This window comes from Monodon monoceros, unplaced genomic scaffold (assembly GCF_005190385.1).
Source record: "Monodon monoceros isolate NGI ecotype Baffin Bay Population unplaced genomic scaffold, NGI_Narwhal_1 Super_Scaffold_11, whole genome shotgun sequence".
Lineage (NCBI taxonomy): Eukaryota > Metazoa > Chordata > Mammalia > Artiodactyla > Monodontidae > Monodon > Monodon monoceros.
This window is the reverse complement of record NW_021703767.1, coordinates 58,628,469-58,642,888: the sequence shown is the minus strand read 5'-3', so window position 1 is coordinate 58,642,888 and position 14,420 is coordinate 58,628,469. Positions and strand designations below refer to the sequence as shown.

The window sequence follows — 14,420 nt, the reverse complement described above, 5'->3', positions numbered from 1 at the left end:
AGTGTATGATTGGGATGAATATACTTAGTGTCTAGCTGAACACAAACATTGCCTATATTGTAAGAATCATGGCAGAAATGGCCAAGTGGCCAAGTGGAACCCTTGGCCAAAATAGTAATGAGAAGCAATATAGCATTCCAGGAGGAGTTTAAAAACTAACGCCAACATTAAAGATTTAAAGGAATTGTAAGTAATTCCCATTATATCCCCTTTAATTTATCTATCTGACATAAACAAATCAGATTATAGTCAATTATCAATTTAAGCAAAAGGTAACCTCAAGTGTAATGCTGCGCCAGATGTGATTTTATTGCTGGAAGAAATTTTAAAAAGCAGTCTGTTCTCTCAACCAAGATGGTGGCATTGAGGCTCCTGAACTCAATTCCTTCCATGGACACACCAAACCTACAGCTAAACATGGATGAGTTCTCCTTGAAAGAAATCCAGAAACTATCTGAGCAACTCCTACACATCAGGCTAATGAGAAAATACCTACTTTGAAACAGGTAGGAAAGGCTGAGACACACTTTCACCGTAAAACTCACCCCCTGGCACAGACATACAATCGGAAGGGAACACACAGCTCCCAGTCTCTCCCAAGAAGCAAAGGGTTTGAGCCCAATATCTAGCACCCCAACTTTTAAGACTTCACCCTAGGGGATGGGCCCCCAAAATACCTAGTTCTGAAATCTAATGAGGCTTATAACCACAAAATACACAAGACTAGAGCAGACAAAGAAACAGTTCTTAATGGGTTCATGAGGATGTTGTCTCCTTGGAAGGAGCTTGTGTAAAATTTGGCACCCTGGATTTTGTGGCTGCCACACAAAGGACACACCTCTTGATTGCCTGGCTCTAGTGGCCAAGGGGGCTTGTATTTTAGGACCCACAGGACTGTAGCAAACAAAGAAACATTTCTTAATGGACTACAGCTCCAGGGCTCAGTGCAGATGGAGCAGATAGAAATACCCATCTCCCAGTCTTTCCCTGAAAGAAGTCTATTTGCATACCTCAAAAGCTGCTACCTGAGGAGTCCAGTTTCCAAAAAGCTTGCATCTAGGTGATGAATGATACTCTCCACAATGGGACACAAACAGGTCTTGGCACATCCTCAACTACTGGGAGCCACTAAGAGCAAATAAGGCAGCTTGGACAATCACGAAGGTCTGAGAGACAACCAAGAGCTCAGGCTAGGCTGAATGATAAGGTTTATCTACACAAGACCAGTCCATCAAGACTGAAAGAGGTGGCTGTTTTATCTAATGTGCAGAAACCAACACAGAGCATGAAGGAAAATGAAGAAACAGAGGAATATGTTCCAAACAAAAGAACAGAATAAAACTCCAGAAACACCTTAATGAAATTTAGATAAGTGATTTATCTCTTAGAGATATCTGTTAGAGTGATTTATCTGTTAGAGAGATCAAAGATGCTCACTAGGGTCAGAAGAAGAATGTATAAACAAAGGGGAAAATTTAACAAAGAGATAAACAATATAAAAATGTCCCAAAGAGAAATCACAGAGCTGAAGAATAACTGAGCTGAAACATTCAATAGAGGGGTTTAACAGCAGACTAAATCAAGCAGAAAAAAGGATAAGCAAACTCAAAGACAAGGCAGCAGAATTCATCCAACCTGAGGAGGAAAAAAAAGAGTGAAGATAGCTTAAATGACTCATGGGACACCATCAGGTGGACCAGTATTTACATTATAGGGGTCCCAGAAGAAGAGAGAAAGAAAGGGGCAGCAAACTTATTCAAAAAACTAATGGCAGGAAACTTTCTTTACATAGGGAAAGAAACAGACATCCAGATCCAGGAAACTCAGAAATTTCCAAATATGATTAATCCAAAGAGACCCACACCTAGACACATTAGGTAATTAAATGTCAAAAGTTAAAGACAAGGAGAGAATATTAAAAGGAGCAAGAGAAAAACAATTTGTTATATACAGGGGACACACACACACCAATAAGGCTATCAGCATGTTTTTCAGCAGAAGCTTTGTAGGTCAGAAGAGAGTAGCATGATATACTCAAAGTACTGAAAGAAAAAAAAAAGAAAAAACTACCAACCAAGAATTCCCTACCCAACAAAACTGTTCAGAATTGAAGAAGAGATAATGAGTTTTTCCAGGCAAGAAAAAGCTGAGGAATTCAGCACCCTCAAGACCAGCCTTACAAGAAATGTTAAAATGGACTAAAGTCCCTTTCAAGGTAAAATGAACAGGAATTTTTTAATAACAGGAAAACATATCACAGTATAAATTTCATAAGTAAATAAATATATAGTAAAATTCAGAGTACTCTAATGTTGTAATAAGGGTAAGTCACTTATAAATCTAGTATGAAGGTTAAAAGGCAGAAGTACTAAAAATAACTACAATAATTTGTTAATGGATACACAAGGTAAAAAGATGTAAATTGTAACATCAAAAACATAAAATGTGGAGAGGAGGAGTAAAAATGTAAAGATTTTAGTATGTATTCAAAGTTAAGTTTATCTTAAAATAGACTGTTATAAACATGTTTTATGTAAACCTCGTGGTAACCACAAAGCAGAAAACAATAGTAGATACACAAAAGATAAAGAGAAAGGAATCTAAGCATACCACTACTGAAAATCATCAGTAGATAGGTATGGATTTACTATTGCCATTTGATAATTGTTTTCTTGCTACTTTATATAGTTCTTTGTTCATTTCACATTCTCTTATCTCTTAAATTGATGCAGCCACTGTGGAAAACAGTATGGAGACTCCTCAAAAAATTAAAAATGGAACTACCACATGATCTAGCAATCCCACTTCTGAGTATATATCCAAAAGAAATAAAAACAAGATATCAAAGAGATATTTGCACTCCCATTTCACAGTAGCATTATTCACAATAGTTAATATATAAAAATAACGTAAGTGTCCATCAATGGATGAATGGATAAAGAAAATACAATGGAGTATTACTCAACCATGAGAAAGAAGGAATTCCTGCATTTGTGACAACATGGTTGGATCTTGAGAGCATTATGCTAAGTATAAGCCAGACTGAGAAAGACAAATACTGCATGGTATCACTTATATGTTAACTCTAAAAATAAGTAAAATGAAAAAAAATGAAATAAAATAATAGATTTTTAAAAGTCAACTCATAGGGACTTCCCTGGTGGTGCAGTGGTTAAGAATCTGTCTGCCAGTGCAGGGGACATGGGTTCAAGCCGTGGTCCAGGAAGATCCCACATGCTGTGGAGCAACTAAGCCCGTGTGCCACAACTACTGAGCCTGCATGCTGCAACTACTGAAGCCTGCGTGCCTAGACCCCATGCTCTGCAACAAGAGAAGCCACCACAATGAGAAGCCCATGCACCACAACAAAGAGTAACCCCTCCTTGCCACAACTAGAGAAAGCCTGTGCACAGCAACAAAGACCCAACAGAGCCAAAAATAAATTAATTAATTTATTCATTAAAAAAAAATAGTCAACTCATACAAACAGAGAGTAGAAACCAGAGCTGAGGGTTTGGGGAAATAGGGATTGGTAGAAGGTTACAAACTTTCAGCTATAAGGTGAATAATGCCTGAAGATCTAATGTAAGACATGGTGACTATAATTGAGAACACTGTACTTTATAACTGAAATTTGCTAGAGAGTAGAACTTAAATGGTCACACCCCCAAAAAAGAGTTATGTGAGGTGATGGATGTGTTAATCAACTAGATGGGGGGAATCCTTTCACAATGTATATGTACATACATTGTATTGTATATATACATGTATATATGATGTACACTTTCAATATCTATAATTTTTTATGCCAGTTATACCTCAATATGGCTGAATTTTTAAAAAAATAGAAAAGAAAAACAGTCTGGAGAGAGGGCTGAGAAGGGCAAAGGCAGTGTTACCATAAACTTAACAAAGCTTATACTCTATGGCTCCTCCCTCACACTGGCACTGTCTGAGGCCTTGGAGGATTTTTGCAATTTGATGACAGCATCATATATGTATCATAATTTCATCTTCTTTTCCTTAAACAGGGCTCCAAATTGTAAAAATTTCAGGTCCTGCGTAACACGGATCTACCTCTAAGAATAGAGAAGTAATCCAGCACTTACCCACTCTTCAATCAATAATTGATTAATAATTTCATTTGAGTTTTAGCAATAATAATGCATTATTATACTAATTGAATAATTTAAAAATAAAATTAAAAATACATTAAGTAATTCCTCTCACCCACAATTCTGTCTAGCATACTCAGTATAAAAATAATTTTTCAAAGCATGTATGTTAATTTAAAGGTTTTGATAAAATACGACCTAACCTGTTCCACTACCACACATGCTGGGATTTGTTCCAGATTATATGCCTTGACAAGTAAAAATGCTCATGATCCATTGCTAAGAGAAAAAAAAAAAAACAGGTTATAGAACAATATGTATGATATAATTCCTTTTGTATTTATAAATATGATTATATAAACAAAAATATTGGAAAAATATTCAAACTGGTAATAGTAGCCATCTCTGAGAAGTGAAATTATTAGAAGGTGGGAGAGATTTGCTTTTTTTTTTTTTTAATATTTCCAATTTGAATTATCCCTGTCTTATGATCTGAAGTATTTCTACTAAAAGTATAAGTAAAAATGAATGAGAGGTGAGGAAAGTGAGAAAGAGGGGAAACCAGCCTGAAGATATTTAGCAGAGGAAGAAATTAAAGGAAAGTATACGAAGTAGGATGCCAGAAAGTGTATGGTAGTGACAGCTACTTCTCAGAATTAAGCTGGGCTTTGTAGCTATTGATGCTTAGGCCAGAACTGAGCATATATTGAAATTAATTCAGTGTAATTATTTTATCAGATAAAACTATCTTTTTTTTTTTTTTTACAGACATTGCTTTCTTCGTGTATGTCATAAAATAGTATTTACTGATGAATTTGAGTATGTCGGATACCTTGTGATACTAATGAATATGTTTCCTATTATAATTTCTTGGATATCTGTGTTAAACGATATCTATGAGCTTGAATTAGCATATGCTAACTACTCTTTTCTTGCATTTTATATCACGGAGGCACTACTTAAGGTAAGCTAAAATGTGATTTTGTGTGTGTGTTGTGTGTGTGTGTGTGTGTGATATGTCTAACAGGGTGGTTTCCTAATTTCATTTTTCAACACTAGCTACAGACAGTTTTCCAAAGGAGTGTATAAGATTCTCCCTCACTCCTCAAACAAATTTATTCTTTAAAGGTGATTTTAGGGTGACAATAGAAAATATTCATACTTTAAGGATTGATTTTGTATTTGCAAATTTTTAATTAGTGTGTGTCAAAGGGATGCAGAGTGAGTTAAAAAGGTATTGGCAAAGTTCTTTAACTTAGCAGAGAGGTGAGCACCTGGATGTTCATTTTATTATTATTTTTTTAATGGAAGATTTTTTCTTTCTTTCTTTCTTTCCTTATTTTTGGCTGCTTTGGGTCTTCGTTGCTGCGCGCCGGCTTTCTCTAGTTGTGGCGCGCCAGGGCTACTCTTCGTTGCGGTGCGAGGCCTTCTCATTGCAGTGGCTTCTCTTGTTGCAGAGCACAGGCTCTAGGTGTGCAGGCTTCAGTACTTGTGGCATGTGGGCTCAGTGTTGTGGCACATGGGCTTAGTTGCTCCACGGCATGTGGGACCTTCCCGGACCAGGGCTTGAACCTGTGTCCCCTGAATTGGCAGGTGGATTCTTAACCACTGCACCACTAGGGAAGTCCCATTTTATTGTTTTTATACTAGATAGATAAACAGATGGATAAGTAGATTGATAGAAATTCATTTATACTTGAAAAACATTTCATAATTTGATTTGTTAAATCCAGTATAAAAGTAGCTGTTAAATGATGGAAATGTATTGATGGGTCCACAAACTGATAATAGTATTGTGTCATATGGATCAAGTTGTAATATAAAATATTTTTAGCCAGACGATTTAAATAGAAGAATTATATATGATATTCAAACAAAGTGGATGAAATCTCGAATCGTTACTGGAAAATTAAAATGCTACTGCAGAGCTGTGATTGGTGGGGAGAGGGGAATGGCTTCACATTCAATCACATTGTATGTAATAAATTCCAATTAGTTGGAACGACCATAGGAGATGTCACCTAATTAAGAAGAAATAAAGCAATTAGGGTTAGGGTTAGTACCAGGGTGAGTGTGAGTAAAGGATTCCCTAAAATCACTTAATATGTACTATAGTGGAAAGAACACCGAGCTGGGATGCAGCAGACTTGGCTCTGGTTTTGGTTTTCTCTGACAGACAGTTAGCTGTTCACCAAGTCACTAAACTTTTCCCAACCTTAGCTTCTTCTTCTGTAAGATATCAGGGTTGGCCTAAATGAGAGGAAACGATCCCTCCAGCTCTGTGGTCTTTGTACTTTGCCAAGTTTAAGCTTCTGTCACAACTGTGCATAGCCATAGCTCCTTCAGTCAGGTCCACTTAAGAGAGCAGAACAAGACTGCAGAGACATCGCTACACTTCATAGCTAAGAGGTTACTCCCAAATGTGCAACTCTGTTCTTGTCTCTCCCTTCTATTTAACTCAGGATTCTTCTTCACTGCCCGATTTACAAGCTTGCCTTCACTTATTTTCTTTGCTGTCTTTTCTACACAAGTTCAGTTCTGCCCCCTTTGTACTATGCCTATTAAAATATTCATTATGTTAATAACAACAATAATAAATGATCACTAAGGTACCAGGTATCATTGCAATTATAACATTTCAAATCCTTAAGTTAACCCTTTAATGTAGATATATATTATGACTTGCATTTTACAGATGAGGGACCTGAGTCTCTGAGAAGCTGTTTAAGGTCACATAGCTAATGATAGTAGAGTTTGGATCCAACCCCTCAAAGTTTGTGTTCTTTCTAATACACAATTCTACCTTAAAATGTCCTTCTTGTATTTTCAAACTTTTCCCAAAACACTCCTCAACCTATTAGAGTAATGGATCTTTTGAAACTTTCTCAGAGGAAGGGTAATCACTCTTCTATATCTGAGTGCTGGAGGCTTCCATTACCTGAATTTCTAACCATTCTTTAACAAACCTTATATTTAACAAACCCCTCTTCCTTTGAAGCCTACACTATCCTTTTATACTAAGCTCTTCCTCTCCTGTGGCTGTATTCTATTGACCTCCAAAAAACTCCTTCACGTTTCCAAATACTGGGCATCTGGATAAAGTCTTACTGTTGATACCAGTTCTTTCAAGTTCCTAAGAGAATGATCTAACCTATATTCTGTTTCAATAAGAAGGAAATGAGACATCTACAGTAGCTGAATGGTACCTTGAGCAGGACCTCACAAGACCAGGATCTGGTCTTCTGCTCCCTAGATTCAGACACTGAATTTCCTCAGCCCCGCCAAATGTGAGCAGACTCAAGGGAAATGACTCTATACCACTAAACACACAACAGTCTGTTTACAAGCAAGCATGACAGTTTCTTAATTTGTAATCGAGCTTACGCTTTCCCTGGCGTAAATAGGTCTGTCTCCTACAGTCTCTGAATCATAGTGAGTAGGGGGATCAGGCTGCTAAAAAAGACAAATTAATCAAATTTACAAATCAGTATCTTAAGTGTTATGATAGAGATCTACACAGGGTGCTATGGGAAAAAAACGGAGTTCCTTACACAGAATAGTAGGTTTAGAGAAGGAAGGCTATTAAGGAAAGGAGATGCTTAAGTTGAATTCTGAATAATGAATAGGAGTCAAAGTAGGGAGTATGTGAGTGGACAACAAGAACAAGGGAAAACTTAGAAGCAACAATGTGACACATACAAGGAACAATATTCCTAATGACAGGAGCTTAGGGATGGGTTGGTCACGATGCAGATTGGAGAGATGTTAAATCTGTGAGGAGGATATGGAAAATGAGACAGGAGACACAGACGTGAATTAAATAATAAAGGGCCTCATGGGTCAGGCTATCTCAACCACTTCCCTGGCATCAACTACCATTCATAGTCTAATGATTCCCAAACTCATGTCTCCAGCTCAGATTTTATTCTGAGCCTCAAATCATATAGACAACTGATGACTGGATCTCTTCAATAAAATACTGTGCAAACATCTCAAACAGCATATTCAAAACAAATGTATCATCTCTAAACCTACTCTTGCTTCAAAATTCCCCTGGAAACCTAATTTCCCAGGCTGGATTCCACAGTCATTTTTGACCGCTTCTACTCTCTTAGTTATAGTAGGTTTTCAATAAAATTTTTTTAAATAAATAAAGAATGAATTAATAAGTTAGTAGGTATTTTGAATATTTTATCTCTTGGAATAGATATTTCAGTATTTTAACCATTTAATTTCAAGTTGATATGATCACTTCCTAGTATTTTAGACAAGTAGAATCTTAAGGTAGATCAGAGAAAAGCCTAACTAGTAATGTTTCAGTTATTATGGAAAATGGTGTAGTAAAAGCAAAAACAAATAAGATAATATAATTTCTTTTTAAATCGACAGATAGCAGCAATGAAGAAGGAATATTTTTTACATGCCTGGAATCTATTTGAGTTAACAATTACATTAATTGGCATCATAGATGTAATGCTTATTGAGACAAATTTCATTAATTATCATACTTTTGATTTGATTCAAACAGTGGCCTTTATAAAAGTTGTTCGATTTCTTCGCGTTCTACGTATTTTGAAGGTAAAGAACTATTAAATCATGCAGTTTCAAACTGCTCCTGACTGCTTCATGAAATATGGACTAAAATCAGTTTACTAGTGTTATGGTTTCCACTTTCTGTTGGGCTGATGTTTATATTTTAGATCCCTTTGACAAATTAAATTTTATAACAGATTGTATTATGAATATCCAAGTTATATTAGAAATTTGTTTAGCACATGAAAGCACAGAAATACTCATCGCAGCTTCTCCTTTGAATAGAGAGCACATGAAAACTCCAAAGTAATGTTTATTCTTATGAATACCTGAAATAAATGATGGAAATCAACAAAACAAACCATGTAGCGACAAAGCAAATAGTATACATTCGTACAAATTAAGAAACTGAAAAATACACATTTTGTGTTATATAAACTCATAATATTATAAAATCACAGCATCAAAAATGACCTTTGACTGTCTAATTAATGTCTTCCTATAACAAGTATAATGAGTAGTTATTTATTTCTATATGAGTGTGGAGATTATGGAGCATGGACAAGAAAACTTAGGGATCAGCCAACTCTGCTGAAGTTAGGAGACTGTACAAGGGTAACAGATAACCTGGGGACTTAAACCCTCAGCAAAGAAACAATGAAAAGTTAATTGTGGGGTCAAACAGGGAGTATAGTTGTGGTGGACTCTCACTCAAATGAACCATCTAGTGAAAAGTTTAGTGGGAGGTTTAGCAGGTAAAAGTGACAGTACTTTATAGACGGTCATTTTATGGCCTAAGCCCAGAAGATTAATCACATTGTTTTCCAAGAATTTAAACCAGTTGAAAATAGCATGCAATTCTCTCTAAGGGAAATAAGTAAAGAATAAAGTCTTAACCTCACAGAGACATCTAATATTATTAGTTATGGGGAAATAGCTCTAGCCATGAAATTATAGAGATACTATGAATAAAATAACCAAGAATCTTGACAAGTTACTATAGTTACCATTGAGAGCATGTCATTTTTTATTAATACCTATTTTAAACTAACCAACATAAAGTCAACTATAATTTGTACAATTTATATTAAATAGTGGTCCTGTTTTTTAGCTCGTAACACCAAAGTTGCTGCAGATATTAGATAAAAAGATGAGTCATCAGATGTCCTTCAAGTATGCTATACTAAAAGGATATATCCAAGGTGAAGCAGACATAATGACTATAATTGATAAGATTGCCAGTTCTAAACAGGTTAAACAGGTGAGGAAAACTTTAAATACTAAGAAAATGGTTTATGTTCCTCACCCCTCAGTCTCCCTCACCCATCATGTCTTCTGTCTATATATGACCTTTGATTCCTGGTTTGCTAAGAATTGTCTGTAAAAACTGAAACTGATCAACATTTAGATTACTCAAAAGGCTCCTTACTGAAGTGTCTATGCCATATTAACAAGTTATGAGGCTCTTGGAGCACATCCTTTTGTCCTTGTGGAGCTGTCATGAAACCTGTGTGCAGCGGTCAGCTTCTCTCAATGCAAGTTCCAGGATCTGTCAGGCTACAGATGCATTAAATAGGAAATATTGGAGGATGATAAGTGATCGCATGGTTGAGCCAACAGACCTTCCTCATAATTCCCAAAGGCTCCTTCTATTTCTCTATATCCCTGATTTTCCCACAGTAAATAATGAAAGAAGTAAAGGATGGAGATATGGAAAATGGAAAGGAGTACCAATAACTTACTTAGAGGGAAACCACATCTAATTCTCTCATTATACAGATGAGAAAAATGAAGCCAAGAGAGGTTAAATGATTATGCCCAAAGTCACACACATAGCTAATAAACAGCAAAGAGAATGCTAGGGCCTAAGTTCTAGACCTTATTTTTCATTTTCTCAATTAGGCAGATTATATGTCCCCACAAATTTGCCAGCTATGTGGAATTAAGCAGTCACCTTTCAAGATAATTTAGAACATTTGACTGCTATAGTCTTTTTTTTTTTTTTTTTTTTTTGCGGTACGCGGGCCTCTCACTGTTGTGGCCTCTCCCGTTGCGGGGCACCGGCTCCGGACGTGCAGGCTCAGAGGCCATGGCTCACAGGCCCAGCCGCTCCACGGCATGTGGGATCTTCCCGGACCGGGGCACGAACCCGTGTACCCTGCATCGGCAAGCGGACTCTCAACCACTGCGCCACCAGGGAAGCCCTGAATGCTATATTCTATATGCTATATGCCCAAAGCTTTGTAGTTGAGAACATTGACACTCAATATGTAGTTGAATACAAAGAGCTGTATCTTTTCTCTCTTCACCACCTGTAACTATAAAACTATTTTGCTGAATTTTATTACCTTTTATAACCACTCATATTGAGGATACACAGTAGAAAATACAGAAGGACTTGAATCTCTAAGATATTGGCCAGTTTCAGTCCTCATTTCTGCTCCCACATAGTTTGGTTAAAACTTCTATCTCATTTAAGGTTGAAAGCCACACCTGTTTACGAAATTTGGAGGCTATCAAAAATTGAATGGGAGAGTACTAGCATGCCTGCAGTTTTCAGAATCAATAATATCCTAAAGTAAGTTACTTTAAGAAAAAATATATGACTTACCTTTAGGCTTCTCAAAATTAGCCTAGGTAATGCCACTTCTTATCCTCTCCACCACTCTTGCTAGAGTAAAATAGAATTCATTGCACAAAATTCAATTCTAATTCCTGAAAAGTTCCCCATCATATTTTTCTTTAAAGTTATTTTTTTTATTCATTTTATTTATTTATTTTTGGCTGCGTTGGGTCTACGTTGCTGCTTGCAGGCTTTCCCTAGTTGCAGTGAGTGGGGGCTACTCTTCTTTGCAGTGCGCAGGCTTCTCATCTCAGTGGCTTCTCTTGTTGCGGAGTACAGGCTCTTGGCACACGGGCTTCAGTCGTTGTGGCACGCAGGCTCAGTAGTTGTGGAGCATGGGCTTAATTGCTCCACGGCACGTGGGATCTTCCCGGACCAGGGCTTGAGCCCATGTCCCCGGCATTGGCAGGCGGATTCTTAACCATTGCACCACCAGGGAAGCCCTAAAGTTATTAATTTAGGTTAAAAATTCATCAGTTGCAAATGTAAAGACATTTTATAACAGTTTTGTCTCCCAAAACATTTCTTTTGTTCTGTAGATGTTATTAAGGAGGATAACGAAGAATACAGGACATGCTATGAAAGAGCTAGGTAGGTACCTCTCACCCTAAAGATCTAACATGACCATCTCTTATCATCGTTTCTTCAGAGAGGCAATGGTTTTGATAACGAAACTGATCTTTGAGGAGACCTACTTACTATCAATAATAAAATGAATAACTTCAACAATCAACATGATCGTATCTTTGGCTGGATGAGAATAGTGTAATATTACCCCTCCACATTTGTTCTCTCTGCCTTATACCACAGTGAAGGACTTTTAATTTCTGTTTAAAGAAAACACGCCATGGTTATGCATGTCTTTATGCATGTCTTTATCACCTTATAAATTCTGTTTTCTTCCTGAGCAACACAAGGAAGGAAGCTATTTTTTCCTCCGTTTGCCACAGAGTTGCCATCTGACAATTTAGGCTTTAAAACGAGTTGAAATCAGAACAGAGCCTCACAGATCGCTGATGTGACTGCTAGGAGGCTCAGTGCCCAAACGTGACAACAGCCTGTTCTCTGAATCACACCAATTCATGGTCCTAGTGCAGCACAAATCCTGGGAGTGAGACAGACACATCCCTATAGCACAGTGTTTATGTGTGTGGAGAAGAAGGGGTTTTGGTACCAGATGGTGGACAACAAAAGAACACAGCAAGCCTGGGAATGAGGCCAAGCATGAGAGATCTTGCATGGCAGGTAGTTGTCAAGCCAGACAAGAGGTCATGACCAAGAAAAAGTCCTAAGTGGATGAAACTCTCATGGACATCCAGGAATCCACATCAGACAGGCAGGAGAACATAGATGAGTGATCTAGATGCCCAGGCAGGACAGATGGAAATGACCCAGGAGGAGTGAGAGAACTTGATCAGAAGCCATATTTAAGCACACAGTCTGTAGTCAGAAATCTTCATTTAAACAGAATGAAAAATTGGGTCATGAACTCCAGACCTCGAGCCAAGGAGAGCCTCTCAGTGTCCAGCATAGGTGCTTCAGTATAATTTTGATCCTAGGACTAGGGCTGTCTGTCCTTCACGGGCTTAGACACAGGTATGGGCTGCCGACAAGAAAATGTCAGGCAGAATTCTGTAACTACTGGTGAATTTTGATTGATTGTAGAGGCCTCTTCAAGGAGAGACACATTTCCCTGTGGTGAGGGTTATACTCCATGAGTTTAAAGAAGAAATATTAGCTTACTGCCCACATGAAATATTTAAGCAATGTCCTATTTCCTCTGAAAATATTTTGTTATTTTTCAGGCTACTTAGAGTATGACCACCCAGAAATCGCTGTCACTATGAAAACAAAGGAGGAGATTAATGTCATGCTCAGTTTGGCTAGAGAAATTGTTAAAGTTTTCAGGTTAAAAGGAATTCTTCATAAAATTGAAGGTTTTGAAATTAATAAGGTATGGTAGAATATTTTCAAAGCAAATATACTTACTTGATATATAGTTATTTATGATCATCAAACCTACTTTTGGCTCTTTCCAATATAGGCCATTCCTGCAATGTAAATATATAACTTAAAATAGTTGTCTAAAGAAAAGCACCTATCAGAGAGAGTTTCCTTCCTGCAGTTCTATTGGTCAACTTCCCTTTCCTTTCTTGCCATAGTGAGGGACAACTTCTTTCTACGCTTTGCACCCAGACTAAAGGTATAATGAAACTATTCCTCATCCTAGGCTAAACTGGGTATCAATATGTTCCTGGGAGTTACCTGTGACACTCAAACAACTTTTTCCATAAAAACTGTGATTTATAAGAACACTCAATTATAGGGTAAGAATTAATTACATTTCCTTTCTCTAAGTTATTTAAATGGTACTGTGACATGTAAAAAGTTAGAGAGGGTCCCAACTCATTCTGTAAGTATAAAATTTATTCCCCAAATCGAGAATAGTATAAGGGGAAAAAAGTTATTATACTTGTGAATACATATATACAACTTTTTAACACAATAGTAGCTAGTTGAATCTGGCATAATACACTATGACTAAGAAGGTTTTGTCTCCCAAAATAGCTATATAACTCGCTTATTAAGAGATCAAAGAAGAAAAGTCATTTGATAAAATCCAACTCTCATTCAGAATGTTCAAAGGCTAATAAAAGAAGTAACATCCTTAACTGGATAAAAAGTATCTATTAAAAATCTGAAGCAAACATTGTATTAGATGGCAAAACATTTAGAATTATTCCCATTAAAGTCAGAAGAACAGTACCATTCCAGGTAGTGAATGTTGTGCTTGTAAGTCTTAGCCAGATCAAGAAGAAAAATAAAAGGAACTTGAGAGATGGAAGTTTTGGAAAAAGAATAAAACTGTTATTGCCTATTGATTGTTTAATCTAAAACCCTAGAGAATTAACTTAAAATTGATAATATAGGATCAATAAAATAATTCAATAGGGTTTCCAGAAACAAGATCAACTTTCAAAATTATTCCACAACTAAAGAAAATGTGGAAAAATATTGTATTCACAATAGCAATTAAAAACTCTAAATCCTTAAGAATGAACCTAAGGTAAAATACGTATAACACCACGTGGCAAGAACTAAAAGGCAAAAAAAAAAAAAGTCTCCTTGAAAACAGGACCATGGAAATT

General features: G+C 36.7%; 1 protein-coding gene across 1 annotated transcript in view; it reads left to right on the top strand.

Annotated features, from left to right (window-relative positions):
* The window catches only part of SLC9C1 (solute carrier family 9 member C1), a 94,736-nt gene that overhangs the window by 60,551 nt on the left and 19,765 nt on the right, over nucleotides 1-14,420 (top strand). Inside the window, exons 15-19 of the mRNA XM_029213713.1 lie at nucleotides 4,884-5,079; nucleotides 8,505-8,693; nucleotides 9,760-9,909; nucleotides 11,811-11,862; nucleotides 13,077-13,225. Of these exons, the coding sequence (XP_029069546.1) occupies nucleotides 4,884-5,079; nucleotides 8,505-8,693; nucleotides 9,760-9,909; nucleotides 11,811-11,862; nucleotides 13,077-13,225 (736 nt within the window). The remainder of the gene's footprint in view (nucleotides 1-4,883; nucleotides 5,080-8,504; nucleotides 8,694-9,759; nucleotides 9,910-11,810; nucleotides 11,863-13,076; nucleotides 13,226-14,420) is intronic.